Source organism: Pongo pygmaeus, chromosome 20 (assembly GCF_028885625.2).
Source record: "Pongo pygmaeus isolate AG05252 chromosome 20, NHGRI_mPonPyg2-v2.0_pri, whole genome shotgun sequence".
NCBI classification, from domain to species: Eukaryota; Metazoa; Chordata; class Mammalia; order Primates; family Hominidae; genus Pongo; species Pongo pygmaeus.
This window is the reverse complement of record NC_072393.2, coordinates 51,566,355-51,584,912: the sequence shown is the minus strand read 5'-3', so window position 1 is coordinate 51,584,912 and position 18,558 is coordinate 51,566,355. Positions and strand designations below refer to the sequence as shown.

The 18,558-nt window shown below is 52.6% G+C and overlaps 1 protein-coding gene across 5 annotated transcripts; it reads left to right on the top strand.

The window, feature by feature from the left end:
* The first annotated feature begins 1,326 nt into the window (after positions 1 to 1,326).
* GPR4 (G protein-coupled receptor 4) lies at positions 1,327 to 13,754 on the top strand. Of its 5 annotated transcripts, none has more exons than XM_054463708.2 (2): positions 1,327 to 1,444; positions 10,825 to 13,754. In XM_054463708.2, exon 2 carries the CDS (start codon positions 11,664 to 11,666, stop codon positions 12,750 to 12,752), a length of 1,089 nt encoding a protein of 362 aa, XP_054319683.1. In that variant the 5' UTR covers positions 1,327 to 1,444; positions 10,825 to 11,663; the 3' UTR covers positions 12,753 to 13,754. The 5 variants fall into 5 exon arrangements, with proteins under 5 accessions (XP_054319683.1, XP_054319681.1, XP_054319682.1 ...); XM_054463706.2 differs by lacking the exon at positions 1,327 to 1,444 and adding an exon at positions 3,752 to 3,880 and having other exon boundaries at positions 10,825 to 13,743; XM_054463707.2 differs by lacking the exon at positions 1,327 to 1,444 and adding an exon at positions 3,789 to 3,856 and having other exon boundaries at positions 10,825 to 13,743.
* The last annotated feature ends 4,804 nt before the right edge of the window (positions 13,755 to 18,558 follow it).

Here is an 18,558-nt window from a genome sequence, read left to right as displayed (position 1 = left end):
ATAAGGGAAACAGAGAATGTCGCCTTCCCCAAAGGGTAGGGGAAAAGTGAGGCAGAGAAAGACGAGGAGTGTTGGGGTCTGGTTGGCATATTTTACAGACTTTAAATGAGACACCATTAAATGAGACCACCAGGAGAAAAGGACCATGATGGCTGGGCTCGGTGGCTCAGGCTTATAATCCCAGCACTTTGGGAGGCCAAAGCAGAAGGATGGCTTGAGCCCAGGAGTTTGAGACCAGCCTAGACAACATAGTGAGACCCCTGTCTATAGAAAAAAAATTTGTTTAAATTGGTCAGGTGTGGTGGCACACGCCTGTAGTCCCAGCAACTCAGGAGGCTGAGGTGGGCGGATCACTTGAGCCTGGAAGGTTGAGGCCGCAGGGAGCCATGATCGTGCCACTGAACTCCAGACTGGGCAACAGAGTGAAACCCTGTCTCAAACAAAGAAAAAAAGGTGGGGCACGGTGGCTCATGCCTGTAATCCCAGCACTTTTTGGAGGCCGAGCTGGGCAGATAGCTTGAGCTTAGGAGTTTGAGACCAGCCTGGCCAACGTGGCGAAACCTTGTCTCTATTAAAAATACAAAAATTAGCCGAGCGTGATGGTGCATGCCTATAATCCCAGCTACTCGGGAGGCTGAGGCAGGAGAATCGTTTGAACCTGGGAGGCGGAGATTGCAGTGAGCCAAGATTGTGCCACTGCACTCCAGTCTGGGCAACAGAGCATGACTCCGTCTGGAAAGAAAAGAAAGAAAAAAGCAAAGCAAAGCAAAGCAAAGCAAAGAAAAGAAGGAAGCAAGCAGGCACCATGAGTGACCACCTTGATTCAAAGAGGAAACTGAGGCACAGAGATGTCACTAGCCTAAGGTCTGACCAAGAGGCGGGCTGGAAGTGCAACCCCAGAGCTCCTTCTAGGGGTGGCCCTGAATTTGGAGTTGGGGACCTAACAGAACCCTTTATTCTCTCCGTTGTTGGGGAGGAAGATGCAGAAGGTTAATGACCAGAAGATGAATGACTGAGGCCTGGGGTCTCTGTGGGAGGAAATGGCTCAACCCAGGGAAGGTCAGTAGCAGGGTCCTCCTCTTCCCATAGCTGAGGGCCTGATAAATTTGGTGGTGTGTGGTTGGAGAGAGGGGACCTTCCAGCTGGGGACTTGGAAGGATTGGGGGGTGTTCCAGCAGCAGATGAGCCTCACCCGTCGCTGGAGTCGTTGAATGGGGTGAAGCCTGAAAGGGGTTAAGGGGCAGCGGCAGAGGTAGGGTTAATGGGGGCGGGCCTGGCCGGGGCGGGGCCTCGGCTGGCGGCTCTGGCCCGGGGGCCGGGAGAAGTAGCCGCTGTTCTGCCCCGCGGGGGCATCCGCTGGGTCCCCGCGCCGTTGTCAAGACCGGGGACCTGGACGCAGCGGAGAGAGGTGCCGCCGCCCGCCCCGTCCAGTCGCCGCGCGCAGGTAAGTGCCTGGCCCTCCCCGGCTGCCCGCGATGCTGCGGGGTCTCACTAGGTTGCCCTGCTCGTAGCGAGACCGCTCCTCCCCGCCCCCTCGGGGGCTGCCTCAGTCTCCCGCGCCGTCTCGGTGCCCGCCCCCTCTGTTGCTCTCCCTGGCTCTGCGTCTGTCTCCAACTCCCGCCTGATGTCTCTGTGTCTGTGGTCCCTCTGCCTCTGGACGTGTTTTTCCTTCTGTGTCTCTGGATGTCTCTGTCTTTTTCTTGATCTCTGCCTCTCTGTCTCCGTCTGTCTGTCTCTGTCTCTGTTTCTGGGTCCCACCTCCCTCTGCCCCTGCCTCTGCCTCTCCCCCATCTATTGTGGGACCTCTGTGGATGTCTCTGCCTCTATCTCCATCTCTCCCTGTGTCTGTGTATCTCTTTGCTCTCTCCCTTCCTGTCTCTTCATCTCTATTGCCCTGTCTCTGTCTCTCCGTCTCATATAACACTGTTTTGGCACCTTCAGCCCTGTCTTCTCTCCTTCCAAATCCTCCGCATCCCGGAACTTTCCTCTGGGCTGGGAACCTGCCTGGGAGTGGGGTAGGGGGCAGGAGGCTTGTGACCTGGGGCAGGCGGACTCTAAGTGACACCATGACCCAGCACCCCCTTCACGGAGCCACCCCATTGCCCCTCAGGTCACACCTACCCCGCCCGCCAATTTCAGGAATTCCTGGCTGGGGGGTGGACTTCCTCCCCTACTTCCTCTCTTCCAGGATTTGACTGGGTCACCATTAACTCTTTCCTGCTTCCACCTCACTCTCCCCCCGGAACTGGACAACCCCTCCTCCCAAGCTAGGCTGAGGAATAGCTCTAGAATGTCTGTGAGGCATCGGTTGTGGGATGTGTGTGTGTGCATACTCGAGCTGGATATGCATTGGGGAATTTGTTTGGCGCAGAAGTGGAGAGGATGGGGCCACACCCCCCAGTTCCCCTTCCAGAGCCCACCATCAGCCCCCCTCCTCCTGAACCCACCAAGGGGGCATCCGCCCCCAGCTCTGTCTTTGTAGATGAACTTGACTTCAGGTTTGGGGTGAGGATGAGGAGGTTTTCTTTTCTGGGGGAATCCCAGCTGAAGAGGATGAAAGACCCATGGGGGCTCCTGGAACCCTGGGAATCGTATGATCAAGTACCTTGAACGTGAACATCTTTGAATGGAAGGGCCCAGATGGAAGAAGGATCGGAGGGGAGGCCTGGGAATTCCAGATCTTTCCAATCAAAGGTCCTGAGGTTACTGGAGTCCTTCAATCCAAAAAGAGGAGTGTTGAAATCTTGGCACGTTTCAGTGATGGCAGCTGAGAGCTGGAAAGGGTTTGCGGAGCCACCTAGGCCAACTCCCCCCACCCCCATTTTATAGATGGAGAAACTGAGGTCCAAAAGCAGAAGTCCCCACAGTGAGTCAGTGCCAGGCTGGAGGGTTGGGACCCCAGTTTTCAACCGAAGCCCAAATCCAGAGAGCTGGCTTCTTCTGCTACCACTAAGTCAGATTAATTTGGGGAAAGAGGTCTTCTCAATGAGGAGGGAGAGATGCCAGGGTGAGTAGAAATGGCTGGAATCCAGAAGGGAGGGTTTTAGAAGCAGAGGAGAGAAAATATTTCTAAAACCTTGGTAGTGGGGAGGGAGAGGGGCAAGAGTTGGTTTGGGTGGAAGGGGTGGAGTTTCGGGAAGAGAGGGAGGGAGGTGGAGGGGAATCGGGATTAACTCCAGCTTCAGTCTCCTGACCCTCCGCCTGGAGCCCACCGTTCCCTCGGGGACAGGGCCTATAATTTGGTTTGTGTCTAGACAAATAATAACTCAGCTGGTGTGAGCGGGGAGGGCTGAGGCTAGGCCCACTAGCGAAAGGGTAGAGAGGCAGCCTGGATATAGCATGTCACCCCCAGGTGGTGAGAATTTAGGGGCCAGGTGGAGGTGGTGACTAACACGCCCCTCTCTTCCCTCCATGAAGCCATAGTTTCTTAGAATTCTGCACAGTCTTAGAAATCAGGCTGCTGGAATGTTCAAAAGCAGGCGAGAGAAGGAGGGGAAAGAAAAGGAAGTGGGGCTCACCGTATTTAGTGTATGTTCCCATTTCTATAAAAGAGAAAAGGGAAATACATATTCCTGTTTGCTGGGGAAAGATAAAAATCACTGAGGGTTTAATAATAGATTATGAAAGTCATAGAATGCTTAAAAAAAATCATAGCGTGTTCTAACAATAGAACTTTCGAATCTTGGAATGTGACACTCCTAGAATATTGGAAACTTAGGGTAGGTACTTACAAAGCCACGATGTAATAAATAGAATGAAAGAAGAGTAACGCTCTAGAATGTTATAATAGAACATTCAACTGCGAAGTGAACTAAGGATAGAACCTGAAGACTGCAGAACCATAGGGACCTAGAACGTCAGTGAGGCCGTCTAAGGACTGGTATCCCTAGTGGGCAGTGTGGGCGTGGGGGGCACAGAGACCCTCTCGGTTGAAACAGGGATACTGAGGTGCAGTGGGGCCGTTAGGGTAGCCCGATTGCCCCCTGGTTTCCGCCGGCCGCCAGGGCACCAGGTGGGGAGCGAGGACCGGTGATCACATTTCGTCCCTAATGAGCAGACCGGAGCTGGCTGATCCCCTGGGGCTTCAGGGAGAAGGCGGGGCGGGGAGGGGGGAGCAGGAGCCCACAGAGGAGGAAAAGGGGGAGGTGAGATAGCCTGGTGGCATCGGGGACAAGGCTGGTGAGTGAGCCCAGGGGTGCTGGGGGATGTGGGGGCTGTAGCACTTCTCCTTCTTGTCCTCGAAATCCTCCAAGTTTTTCAGCTTTGCTGGGTTTTGGGGTGGCTGGCAGGATGCGGCAGCCGAGGCTGCTAAAGTTGGGGGGGCCAGGTCTTCCTAGTCTTTCCTGTCCCCCCACTATCGCTCCATCCTTGGGTATATTTCTCTTCCCCCCGACCCTCTGGAAGGGGCCAGCAGGGACCCAAGAAGTGGGGGCCTGTGGGACAGACAGGGGGAGCTTCTTGTGGACTGTGAGATTTGAGGGTTCACCCCCTCAACAGAGCCTAAGGGGCAGAACTTAGATCCCAACCAGAGAGGGTCCTGGAAGGGGAACGGGGTTATGGGGATCAGGTGATGGAAGGTCGCTTGCTTTCTTTGTGGGGAGAAAGTCGTATCTTCTAGTAGGTTCTCAGAGGGGCCAGAGACGCTCAGAAAGACTTGAGAAAAATTACAGAAGTTCAGAGAGTGAAGAGAAAAACCTCAGGTGAAGGGAAGATGTTTAGTTAACAGTGACAGGAGGTTTGCCCAGTCTTGAGACATCAAGTGACTTAGACAACTGCCTTGCTGCTGCGGGCCTCGGTTTCCCCATCTGTACCAGGAAGGGGTCAGAAATAGCCTCACACTCCCAGCTGTCACACATACATCGGCTGCACTGTGGCATTCTAAGAGTCTGACGTTCCATGCTGACTTTTGGGGTTTTCACATTGGGCAGATCTCACGTGGGGAAGAAGAGAGGGCTGTCTGGGCACCCCTCCCCCCATGTCCAGCATCCGCAAGATGCCAGTGGGTTGGGGAGGAGGGGTGGGAGGAAGGAGGGGTGAGAACTGGACCGGTTCCCCCTTGAGGAAATTAGCAATGGGAAGTGTATTTCCTCCTCTGGCTGCCGGAAGTGTCTCCTGCCCGGGTACCCGAGTTAGGTCAGCAGAGCCCTGGGAGTCGACAGAAAGTGGGGCAAAGGGGACTTCTAGCCCTCAGTGGGTGCCTCCTGCCACGAAGAACTGGTTTATTTCTTGTCTCAGCCCCCTAGTCCCCGTGGAATAATAATAATCGTTCAAATACTGCATGTTACGGAGCTGATATCACATTCTAGCAAGGACGTTCCAGTCTGTGATGTGATGAATATAAAGCCTGTGCCCCCTTTTACAGAAGGGGAAACTGAGGCTCCTGAAGACCTAATTCTTTAAATGTCACAGGAGGAAGGGAGAGACTAGGGGCAGAGAGATGGAGAGAGAGAGGGCAGAGGAGAGGGGAGGGAGGTTATTTTGAGTGACTTGGTCTGGGTGGGAGGTTTCAAGTGGAAGGGAGGGACTGGATCACACTGTTCCAGCCTGTAGTACGCCCCCACCCATCCCATCTCCACAGGACCCACAGCTTCTGCCCAGGAGTCTGGGGTGGGGGAGGCAGCTCTGCCGCTGAGGACCCCACAGGGGGCAGGGCTTACTGAGCAGGACTCAGCCCTGACCTTTCAAAGTCAATTAAGAAGCGGATAGATCCTGCCCTTTCCAGCTCTCCCCCAACCACCTCTTCCCCTGGGAACGGACTCCTCTCCCTCCCTTCCCCCTCCTCCCCATGCCCTTGTTTGAGCCTGGGGTGGGGTGGGGCAGCCTCATGGGCAGAGAATATGTTTTTACTCCATGCCTCTGGCCTCTGCAAAGCTTCTGGAATGGTTTTTGCCATTGGCAAATGGCTCTGTGCTCCCTGACCATGACCTTGGTAATTTATTGAGCACCTACTGTATGCTGGGCCTGTCCTGGGTGCTGGGGATACAGCAGTCAACAAGGCACACAAAGTCTCTGCCCTCCTGGAAAACCTATTCTAGACAGACAGACACAAACAAAACACAGGGTGATGTGAGGAGAGGGTCCTGGGGCAGGGGAGAGTCGGGGACTGAATGGAGAGGGACTCCCGAGGAAGTGAAGGAGGGAACGGAGCTACTCAGACTATCTGAAGGAAGAGCAGTGGCTCACATCTGTAATCCCAGCACTTTGAGAGGCCAAGGTGGGTGGATCACTCGATGCCAGGGGTTCGAGACCAGCCTGGCCAACATGGTAAAACCCCATCTCTACTAAAAATACAAAAATTAGCTGGGCAGGGTGGTACACACCTGTAATCCCAACTACTCAGGAGGCCAAGGCAGGAGAAACACTTGAACCTAGGTGGCAGAGGTTTCAGTGAGCCGAGATCGTGCCACTGCACTCTAGCCTGGGCGACAGAGTAAGATTCTGTCTCAAAAAAAAAAAAGCATTCCAGACTGAGAGTATGGTAAGTGTGCAAAGGTTTGAGGCTGGAAAGAAGGTCACTGGCCTTCAGCCTGCTGAGGCAGGAAGGAGAGGTGAGTGAGGTTGGCTAGGCTGCCCCAGCAGGTCAGACAGAGCCTTGTGACTCCGGATGAGGAGTCTGGATTTTACCGCAAGTCCATTCAGAAGCCATTGGAGGGTTTCAAGCAGGGAAGTTACAAGAACTAGGCTGTGTGTGGTGGCTCATGCCTGTAATCCTAGCACTTCAGGAGGCCAAGGCAGGAAGATCTTTTGAGCCCAGGAGTTGGAGACCGGCCTGGGCAACATGGGGAAACCCCATCTCCACAAAAAATAGAACAATTAGCCAGGTGTGGTGGCACACACCTGTAGTCCCAGCCACTTAGGAGGCTGAGGTGGGAGGATCGCTTGAGCCCATGAGGTCAAGACTGCAGTGAGTCAAGATTGCACTACTGCACGACAGAGTGAGGCCTTGTCTCAAAAAAAAAAAAAAGAAAAAAAGAAAAGAAAAGAAGAAAAGAAAGAGCTGATTTTCATGTTAGAAAGATCTTGGCCGGGTGCCGTGGCTCACGCCTGTAATCCCAGCACTTTGGAAGGCCAAGGTGGGTGGATCACCTGAGGTCGGGAGTTCGAGACCAGCCTGACCAACATGGAGAAACTCTGTCTCTACTAAAAATACAAAATTAGCTGAGCGTGGTGACTCATGCCTGTAATCCCAGCTACTCCGGAGGAAGAGGCAGGAGAATCACTTGAACCCGGGAGGCAGAGGTTGTGGTGAGCCAAGATTGGGACATTGCACTCCAGCCTCGGTGACAAGAGTGAAACTCTCTGTCTCAAAAAAAAAAAAAAAAAAAGAATAAGAAGAAAAGAAAAGAAAGGAAAGATCTTTCTGGCTGCCATATGGGAAGTGATTTGAAGGAAGCCAGAGTAGCAGCCCAGAAAAGCAATGGTGATGCTACTGCAATGATCCCAGCGAGCGATGACGCTGACGCTGACGCAGAGTGGACAGTAGCAGGCGTTTGAGAGAGATGCACACAGATTCAGGAAGCACTGGGGAGGTGGAGCCGAGAGGACTTTCCCATGGAAAGATGTTCTGGCATCTGGGAGGCTCCCATGGACCTCCTTCCGTCCCCTCTCTGGGGCTTGGTTTCCTCATCTGTCAATAGACTCCGCCTTAAACTCCACTTTTAAAATGTTTTAAAAGTGCATCCTGGGGATTCTTCAGAGGTGGCCTCTCCACCCCCACCTTGTTTCACCACAGCAGCTAGCAGCTCACCCTTTGCACTGTTTTAGATTGGTTTCTGGTTAAGATCTTGTTGGAAAAAAAAAAAAAAAAAAAAAAAGCCAGGCTTCATATCCAAAAGAACTAAACCAAAAGACCCCTGGATGGAATGGCTCCTGAAGCTGCCTGTGACTCTGGACTTGGCTCCGCTTCTCTGCGAGGATGATGACAGTCAGGGACTTGGTCCATGAATATCCTTTGCCCTGTGTATGCAGATCTTCCCAGGACAAAGTGGCTGACAGGCTCAAGGTTCTCACTCAGGAAAATTGGGGGGGAAAAGGCAGAGACAGTGAAGAGAGTGGTCCCTGAGGGAGGAGACTGCTGGCGCTAACCCCAGGGCTTCCCCATGCTCCCTGATCTTGATCTTGACCTTGACTGTTCCCAGCAGCCCCTGGCTCTCCCCTTTCCCTTACTCCTCTGCAGCTTTGGTTCCCAGTCCCCACTGGCAGCCCAGGGCCCTTTTCTGTCCAGTTATTCTTTTTTTTTTTTTTTTTTTTGAGATGGAGTTCGCTCTTTTTGCCCAGGCTGCAGTGCAATGGCGCCATCTCAGCTCACTGCAACCTCCACCTCCCGGGTTCAAGCATTCTCCCACCTCAGCCTCCCAAGTAGCTAGGATTACAGGCATGCGCCACCACACCTAGCTTATTTTGTATTTTTAGTAGAGACAGGGCTTCTCCATGTTGGTCAGGCTGGTCTCGAACTCCCGACCTCAGGTGATCCTCCCGCCTTGGCCTCCCAAAGTGCTGGGATTACAGGCGTGAGCCACCATGCCTGGCCTTCTTCTTCTTTTTTTTTTTTTTTTTTTTGAGATGGAGTTCCTCTCTTGTCTCCCAGGCTGGAGTGCAGTGGTGCTATCTCAGCTCACTGCAACCTCTGCCTCCTGAGCTCAAGCAATCCTCTTGCCTCAGCATCCCGAGTAGCTGGGATTACAGGTATGTGCCACCATGCCCAGCTAATTTTTGTATTTTTAGTAGAGACAGGGTTTCACCATGTTGGCCAGGCTGGTCTCGAACTCCTGACCTCAGGCAATCCTCCCGCCTTGGCCTCCCAAAGTGCTGGGATTACAGGCATGAGCCACTGTGCCTGGCCTGTCCAGTTATTCTGGGGTGGAAACTGAAGCACAGGCTGGAGATGAGGACTGAGAGTGGAGATGGCTGCACTCCAGACATCAGGACCTTGGACAGGTCTCGGAACAGCTCTGTGCCTCAGTTTGTCAAAGAGAAAGAACAACTACTTTCCTCATAGGAGTCTTGAAAATTTCAATGAAGTCATATCCATAAATCGGCTGGGCATGGTGGCTCACTCCTGTAATCCTAGCATTTTGGGAGGCCAAGGTGGGAGGATCTCTTTTTTTTTTTTTTTTTTTTTTGAGACGGAGTCTGGCTCTGTTGCCCAGGCTGGAGTGTAATGGCGTGATCTCAGCTCACTGCAACCTTCGCCTCCCAGGTTCAAGCGATTCTCCGGTCTCAGCCTCCTGAGTAGCTGGGACTGCAGGTGTGCGCCACCATGCCCAGCTAATTTTTGTATTTTTAGTTGAGACAGGGTTTCATCATTTTGGCCAGGATGGTTTTGATTTCTTGACCTCATGATTCGCCTGCCTAGGCCTCCCAAAGTGCTGCAATTACAGGGAAGGATCTCTTGAGCTCAGGAGTTCAAGAGACCAGCCTGGGCAACACAGGAAGACCTCCATCTATTTTATATATATATATATGTATATATATATATATATATATATTTTTTTTTTTAGCCAGGCATGGTGGTGCATGCCTGTGTTCCCAGCTACTTGGGAGGCTGAGGCAGGAGGACCACTGGGATCCCAGGAGATTGAGGCTGCCGTGAGCTGTGATCATGCTACTGCATTCTAGTCTGGACAAAAGAGCAAGACCCTGTCTCAAAAAATAAATAAATAAAAAGAAATAATATGCATAAAAATGCCTGGAATGGGATCTGCTATGTAGTAGGGCTCAATTAACGTTTGCTGTTATTATCCTTGTTGACAAGAATGGGATTCCTGGGTAAGGAATGGGAGGCTGGCCCTAGCCCTGGTCCTATTGCTGCCATGCTGTGCATCCTTAGGAAGGTGACTCAGCCTCTCTGGGCCCCTTCTCTCTGTCTGTGACATGATAGAGTTAAACTAGTCTGGCATTTCCTGAAGCACGATATGATACTTGTGCCAGTTTTACAGAGATTCTGCAGGAAAATGCTAAAATCTGAGTTGGGTCATTTTTTTCCCTTTTTCTCTTTCTTTCTTTCCTTTTCTTTTTTTGAGACAGAGTTTTACTCTTTTGCCCAGGCTGGAGTGCAGTGGTGCGATCTCGGCTCACTGCAACCTCCACCTTTTGGTTTCAAGCAATTCTCCTGCCTCAGCGTCCTGAGTAGCTGGGATTACAGGCATGCGCCACCACACCCAGCTAATTTTTGTATTTTTAGTAGATGTGGGGTTTCACCTTGTTGGCCAGGCTGGTCTTGAACTTCTGACCTTGTGATCTGCCTGCCTCGGCCTCCCAAAGTTCTGGGATTACAGATGTGAGCCACTGCACCCAACCTTTTTTTTTTTTTTTTTTTTTTGTGAGACAGGGTCTCACTCTGTTACCCAAGCTGGAGTGCCGTGGTGCGATTATAGCTCACTACAGCCTGAATCCCCTGGAATCAAGTGATCCTCCTACCTCAGCCTCCCCAGTAGCTGGGACTACAGGTATGCACCACCACACCTGGCTAATATTTTTATTTTTATTTTTTGTAGAGACTGGTTCTCACTGCGTTGCCCAGGCTGGTCTTGAACTCCTAGGCTCAAGCGAACCTCCCACCTCGGCGTCCCAAAGTGTTGAGATTACAGGCATGAGTCACTGCACCCGGCCTGAGTTGGGTCTTTATTCTAACACCTGTCAGGGGAAAAATATGCCTGACACCTGAAATCTGTGTTCTCAGAGAGTGGTTGCTTAGGTTGGGGCTGAAGTAGGGATTGTTGGGCTGTCCAGTCTCTGCAGTTCACAGCAATTATGGTGAGGAGTGTGGGGAGAAGAAGGTTGGAGTGTCCATGACTCCCTCACTGCTGTCCTCTCTCCCAACAGGCACTGCAGTCAGCGGTGAACTGACTTCATCCCAATCCCTCAGCCCCCACCAGGACCAGTCTGGAGTCCCTCCCCTGCCCCCAATGAAATTTCCCTTCCGTCCCCAAACTCACTCAACTCTGATCTAGACCTTACTCACCTCCTTCCTGTTTCCTAAGACTCCTTCCTGCAATCCCCAGACCGAGCCTTTCATCTTTGTCCACCCTGTGCCAGACACCTCCTTTTCCAGAACCTTCTCCTTAGTGGTGACCTTACTTATCTCTGTTTCTTTCTGGAGTCCTAGGAAATGCCAGCACTCCCACCCGCATTGCCTGAACTTTCCAACACTCCCTAACTGTGCTGTGTCCTATCTCAACACTTTCTCATGTATTTCCTGTGTCTTCTAGAACATTCCCCCGCCATTATTACTTCAATATGGCTACACATACTTCCTAACTGCCCTGCAAACCATCTCCTTCTCACCATTGCCCAGCGATACTTTCGTCTCCTCCATAAACACTCCCGGAGACCAATTTTTGTGTCACCCCCATACTCCCTCGTTGACACACTGATTGACTCCATACATAACCTCCTTGAAAAACCTCTTTATTAATCTCACCATCCTCCAGACTTCCCTCCTGTCATAATTCCATCCCTCCTCCAACTTTTCCCTCTCAAGCTCTGCCCTTCCCAGCCCAGCCCAGCCTACCCAACCTCATCTCTTCCCTGTAGACCACATCCCACCATGTTCCCCTGAGCCTCCAAGGAAGGGGCTCAGGGGGCCCCATGGCCTCCCGCTCCCTGTGGCCCCACAGCCCCCGTGGGCCAGGGGAAGTGCCCCAGAAGCCGAAGTGCCCACCATGGGCAACCACACGTGGGAGGGCTGCCACGTGGACTCGCGCGTGGACCACCTCTTTCCGCCATCCCTCTACATCTTTGTCATCGGCGTGGGGCTGCCCACCAACTGCCTGGCTCTGTGGGCGGCCTACCGCCAGGTGCAACAGCGCAACGAGCTGGGCGTTTACCTGATGAATCTCAGCATCGCAGACCTGCTGTACATCTGCACGCTGCCGCTGTGGGTGGACTACTTCCTGCACCACGACAACTGGATCCACGGCCCCGGGTCCTGCAAGCTCTTTGGGTTCATCTTCTACACCAATATCTACATCAGCATCGCTTTTCTGTGCTGCATCTCGGTGGACCGCTACCTGGCTGTGGCCCACCCACTCCGCTTCGCCCGCCTGCGCCGCGTCAAGACCGCCGTGGCCGTGAGCTCCGTGGTCTGGGCCACGGAGCTGGGCGCCAACTCGGCGCCCCTGTTCCATGACGAGCTCTTCCGAGACCGCTACAACCACACCTTCTGCTTTGAGAAGTTCCCCATGGAAGGCTGGGTGGCCTGGATGAACCTCTATCGGGTGTTCGTGGGCTTCCTCTTCCCGTGGGCGCTCATGCTGCTGTCGTACCGTGGCATCCTGCGGGCCGTGCGGGGCAGCGTGTCCACCGAGCGCCAGGAGAAGGCCAAGATCAAGCGGCTGGCCCTCAGCCTCATCGCCATCGTGCTGGTCTGCTTTGCGCCCTATCACGTGCTCTTGCTGTCCCGCAGCGCCATCTACCTGGGCCGCCCCTGGGACTGCGGCTTCGAGGAGCGCGTCTTTTCTGCATATCACAGCTCACTGGCTTTCACCAGCCTCAACTGTGTGGCGGACCCCATCCTCTACTGCCTGGTCAACGAGGGCGCCCGCAGCGATGTGGCCAAGGCCCTGCACAACCTGCTCCGCTTTCTGGCCAGCGACAAGCCCCAGGAGATGGCCAACGCCTCGCTCACCCTGGAGACCCCACTCACCTCCAAGAGGAACAGCACAGCCAAGGCCATGACTGGCGGCTGGGTGGCCACTCCGCCCTCCCAGGGGGACCAGGTGCAGCTGAAGATGCTGCCGCCAGCACAGTGAACCCCGAGTGGCACAGAACCCCCAGTTTTCCCCTCTCATCCCACAGTCCCTTCTCTCCTGGTCTGGTGTATGCAAATTGTATGGAAAAAGGGCTGTGTTAATATTCATAAGAATACAAGAACTTAGGAAGAGTGAGGTTGGTGTGTCACCGGTCAACCTTTGTGCTTCCAGATCCCATCACAGTTTGGCGGTTGTGGAGGGCCTCCTGGAGGAGGAGATGAGCAAATATATTTTTTTGGAGACAGAGTCTCGCTGTGTAGCCCAGGCTGGAGTGCAGTAGTGCAATTGTGGCTCACTGCAGCCTCCACCTCCTGGGCTCCAGCGATCTTCCCACAGCAGCCTCCTGAGTAGCACAAATGTGCGCCACCATGCCTGGCTAATTTTTGTACTTTTTGTAGAGACGGAGTCTCACTGTGTTTCCCAGGCTGATCTTGAACTCCTGGGCTCAAGAGATCCTCCTGCCTTGGCCTCCCAAAGTGCTCAGATTAGAGATGTGAGCCGCCATGTCTGGCCAGATAAATTAAGTCAAACATTTGGTTTCCAGAAAATAAAGACAAATAGAGAAGGTTAGATTTTTTTTTCCAACAAGTGGATAAAAGTCTGTGACTCGGGGAACGTGGAAGGAGAAATGCAGCGGATATAGAGTCATTATGTTTGCAAAGCCCCTGGTCATACAGGCAAGGGAACATAAGACCGCAATTCTAAGTTTCTAGATAAACAGCGATCTCCAAGTCAAGACTGAGGATGAAGAGGGAGAATGTCAGAATTCAAGTGAAGGGCAATCAGGGCAGACTGCCTGGAAGAGTGATGCGGGAAGGTTTGGGAAGAAGGTGTGGGACAAGAAGAAAGGGTATTTATTCATTCATTCAACAGAGGTTTATGTAGGGCACTGTGCTGGGTGGGGCTGGGGATACAGCAATGACTGAGGCAGCCTGGCCTTGCCTTCACAGGGCTCACCATACACAAGTAAATAAAAAATATTTAATGTTTGGAATTGCTAAATGTGAAGGGGACATTTTTCTATGTAAAGCCAGTTGAGGGGACAGAGGATGACTTGGAGTCTGATCTGGAGGAGGGCAGAGGAGGGCTTGCTGAGGTGGCTTTCCAGCAAAGACTTGAAGCATGTGTGGCACTCAGACCTGTGGCTGTTGTGGGAAGAGCATTTCAGGCAGAGGGAACTGCAGGTGCAAGGGCTCTGGGGTTAGAGAGTGTCTGAATTTTGGGCCGGGCGCGGTGGCTCACGCCTGTAATCCCAGCACTTTGGGAGGCCAAGGCGGGTGGATCACCTGAGGTCAGGAGTTCGAGACCAGCCTAGCCAACATGGTGAAACCCCATCTCTACTAAAATACAAAAAAAAGTAGCTGAGCATGGTGGTGGGTGCCTGTAATCCCAGCTACTCAGGAGGCTGAGGCAGGAGAATCGCTTGAACCCGGGAGGCAGAGGTTGCAGTGAGCTGAGATTGTGCCACTGCACTCCAGCCTGGGAGACAAGAGCGAAACTCCATCTCTAATAATCATAGAGTGTCTGAATTTTGAAAGATAGCAGGTATGGCAGTGTGGCTGGAGAGGAGGTGGAGAGGACAAGAGGAAAGGGGAAATGAGACAGGAGAGGGGACAGCAGGTCGTGTGGGGCCATGTAAGTCCTAGTGAGGACTCTGGCTTTTAATCTGAGATAAATGGGAGCTATGAGGGGGTTCTCAGTAGTGGATGAAGGTGATTTGGCTTAAGTATTAACAGCATCCCACGGGCTGTTCAGTGGGGAGTAGAATATGGAAGATTGGCTGGGCACAGTGGCTCAAGCCTATAATCCCAGCACTTTGGGAGGCTGAGGCAGGAGGATTGCTTGAGGCCAGGAGTTTGGGACCAGCCTAGGCAACACAGGGAGACCCAGTTTCTACAAAAATTTAAAAAATTAGCCGGGCATGGTGGTGTGCGTCTGTAGTCCCAGCTACTCGGGAGGCTGAGACAGGATCACTTGAGCCAGGAGGTGGAGGCTGCGATGAGCAGTGATTGCACCACTGCACTCCAGCCTGGGCGACAGAGCGAGACCCTGTCTCAAAATAAAAAAGGAATATGGGAGACAAGGATAGAAGTCAGGAGCCCAGTGAGGAGGTGACTGTAGGAGTCCAAGAGGGAGGTGCTGTCAGTTGGGCTGGGTGGGTGGCGGTTGTGGATTTAACAAGGAGCAGTGATCAGCTTTTGGAGCTTTATTTTTGTTTGTTTATTTATTTATTTTGAGACAGAATCTCGCTCTGTCGCCCAAGCTGGAGTACAGTGTCAGGATCTCGGCTCACTGCAACCTCCGCTTCCTGGGATCAGGCAACTCTTGTGCCTCAGCTTCCTGAGTGGCTGGGATTACAGGCATGCACCACCACGCCTGGCTAATTTTTATATTTTTAGTAGAGACAGGGTTTCTCCATGATGGCCAGCTGGTCTTGAAATCCTGGCCTCAAGTGATCCTCCCACCTCAGCCTCTCAAAGGGCTGGGATTACAGGCTTGAGCCACCGTGCCCAGCCTTGGATTTATTTTAAAGGAATCCTTTAATGGAAGCAGCACAGGGGCCAGAGGGATTATGAAACACGAGTACCTCACTCATTCCAGGAAAAGGGTGACTAGGGGGTCTGAGCAGAAAAAACTTCCAGGAAGGATCCCAGGCCCTAGTCTAGGGCAGTCACCAGAGAGGCCAGGCGACCAGTCCAAGGTCCCATGGCTGGTGAGTCAGCGCTGGAGCCATCTTGGGTTCCCTCTCCCCTCCCCATCTCTGCTTGTGTTCCCACGCCCCAGGGTGGCCAAGGCTGCCCTCCCTCCCCTGGTCTCAGGGGTCACCAGGAATGGCCACTGTTCCATAACCAGGCTGGAGAGCAGGAAGAAGCACCCAGCTCTGAAAAGGCCTCACCCTTCAGAGAAGGTCTCCTCTCCTCTTCCTCCTTACGGGTGTGTAAACAGATTCCTGAGGTGTGAAGATTCACCCACAACCCTCCTACCATCCACCCGCCCCCGGCCCTTCTTTCCCTCCACAGAGGTTCCCAGAAGACTTTCCCGGGAACCCTTCTCAGAGAAAGGAAGAAGGAGGAGAGGAATAGGGGGAAAAATGCACTCAATGATTTTTCTGGGGTGGAGGGTGGAGGGAGCACAGAGATGGCGGAAATCAGGGCTTTGGTGTTGGTGGGCTGGAGGGCTGGAGAAGAGAGGGAGGCCTGGGATCTGGAAGGCCTAGTAGTCTTCCCACCCCATCCCACTGCTGTAAAGCTATGGGAATGGAGATGTTGGGGCCAGAATTTTTCTTTTTTCTTTTTTGAGACTGAGTTTTGCTCTTGTTGCCCAGGCTGGAGTGCAATGGCGCGATCTTGGCTCACCGCAACTTCCGCCTCCTGGGTTCAAGCAATTCTCCTGCCTCAGCCTCCTGAGTAGCTGGGATTACAAGCATGTGCCACCACGCTCCGTTAATTTTGTATTTTTAGTGGAGACGGGGTTCTCCATGTTGGCCAGACTGGTCTCAACTCCTGACCTCAGGTGATCCACCCGCCTCGGCCTCCCAAAGTGCTGGGATTACAGGCGTGAGCCACTGTGCCTGGCCAATTTTATTTTATTTTTTTTGAGACAGAGTCTCACTCTGTTGCCCAGACTGGAGTGCAGTGGCGCGATCTCGGCTCACTGCAAGCTCCGCCTCCTGGGTTCACACCATTCTCCTGCCTCAGCCTCCCGAGTAGCTGGGACCACAGGTGCCCACCACCATGCCCGGCTAATTTTTTGTATTTTTTTTAGTAGAGACAGTGTTTCACCATGTTAGCCAGGATGGTCTCTATCTCCTGACCTCATGATCCACCCACCTCGGCCTCCCAAAGTGCTGGGATTACAGGCGTCAGCCACCGCGCCCGGCCAATTTTTTTGTTTTGTTTTGAGACAGAGTCTCAGTCTGTCACCCAGGCTGGAGTGCATTGGCACGATCTCGGCTCACTGCAACCTCCGCCTCCCGAGATCAAGTGATTTTCCTGTCTCAGCCTCTGGAGTAGCTGGGATTACAGGTGTGTGCCACCACACCCAGCTAATTTTTTGTATTTTTAGTAGAGATGAGGTTTCATCGTGTTGGCCAGGTTTGTCTCGAACTCCTGACCTCACATGATCTGCCTACTTGTGCCTCCCAAAGTGCTGGGATTACAGGTGTGAGCCACTGCGCCCGGCCTGGGGACAGAAATTTTATTTTTTTTGAGACAGAGTCTTGTTGTGTTGCCCAGGCTGGAGTGCAGTGGAGCTCATGGCTCACCACAGCTTCAACCTCCCAGGCTCAAACGTTCTGTAAAATGGGAAGGGGGCTGGTCCCAAATGGATGATGGACCTCAGGTAGTCCCAAGTTTCTGCATACCTTCAGTCTGGAAGGGACCCTGGGAAAGGTTGTTTTTATGGAATCCTGGCATTCTTAGTAATTCAGAATATCAGGGTTCACACACACACATCAGCACCATCAGTACAGATGAGGAAACGCAGGTCCTTCAGTGCCAGGAGCTTGACAAAGGACACTCAGAGAGTCAGAGTGGATACCAAAGAAGTCCAGAGCCCCGATTCTGTGTCCTGAGTGTATGTTTCCTCCTACACACCACTCCTCTGTTCCTGTTTTCTTTTCTTTTTTTTTTTTTGAGACAGAGTCTCGCTCTGTCGCCAAGACTGGAGTGCAGTGGTGTGATCTCGGCTCACTGCAACCTCTACCTCCCAGGTTCAAGCGATTCTCCTGCCTCAGCTTCCGGCGTACCTGGGATTACAGGTGCCTGCCACCATGCCCGGCTAAATATATATATATATTTTTTTAGTGGAGATGGGATTTCACCGTGTTGGCCAGGTTGGTCTCAAACTCCTGACCTCAAGTGATCCACCCTCCTCAGCCTCCCAAAGTGCTGGGATTACAGGCGTGAGCCATGGCAGCCAGTCCTCTGTTCCTGTTTTCTTCTGTCCCTCTGCCTCCCAGAATCTCTCAATTACCCATCAGCACTCCATCATCCAGGAATTTCTCTCAACCCCTTCCTGACATTGTTTATATGATTTTACTCCCTGCTGGGTAAGAAAGGACAGTCTGGGACATGTCCTTAAATTTATTTCTGAACTAGCTCCCTGGGGACCCTACCTCCTAATGAAGGAAGTTGGGTTGCTTGAGAACGGGTATGGTTTTATTGGCCAAGATGCCAGGCTATCAACCTCTACAGGAACCTTGTGCCACCCCCTGCCCCGCTCTGGGCCTCAGTTTCCTTGTCAGTTACTTGGGAAAGGGTTGGATTCGCTGCTTCTGGGGGTGAAATGCACCCTCAGGCTGGAGTTAGCAATAATAATGCAATCATTACCTGTATAGTAAGAAGGGCTATTTACTGAGCGCTTAACTATATGAATGGCACCATTCTAACCACTTCCCACGGTCCACTGTTTTACACTCAAGATTAGCATAGAAGCCTCACAACAACCCAAAGAGGCAAGTGCTATTAGGATTCCCATTTGGTAGACGGTAATACTGAAGTCCAGAGAGGTTATGCCACTCATCTAATATTACACAGCGAAGCAATGGCAGAGCTGGGATCCCAACTAAAGTCTACATGACCACGCGGCTTCCTCTTAATCCCAATGAGCGCCCTAGCTTGCAGAGGAAGGTGTATTTGGGGCTCATAGGACTAATTAGGACTAATTGGGGCTCACAGGACTAATTAAGACTAATTAAGAGCCTCCTTTGGGTGGGGACGCCAACTCGGAACGTGACATCACGAAGGAGCACAGTGACGTTGGCCAAGGCGGGCGTGGGAATCCACACGCCTTCCAGCATCCGTTT

What these genes read in the sequence shown, in the direction of transcription:
- GPR4 (XM_054463708.2), top strand. Translation starts at nt 11,664, where the DNA reads ATGGGCAACCACACGTGGGAGGGCTGCCACGTGGACTCGCGCGTGGAC.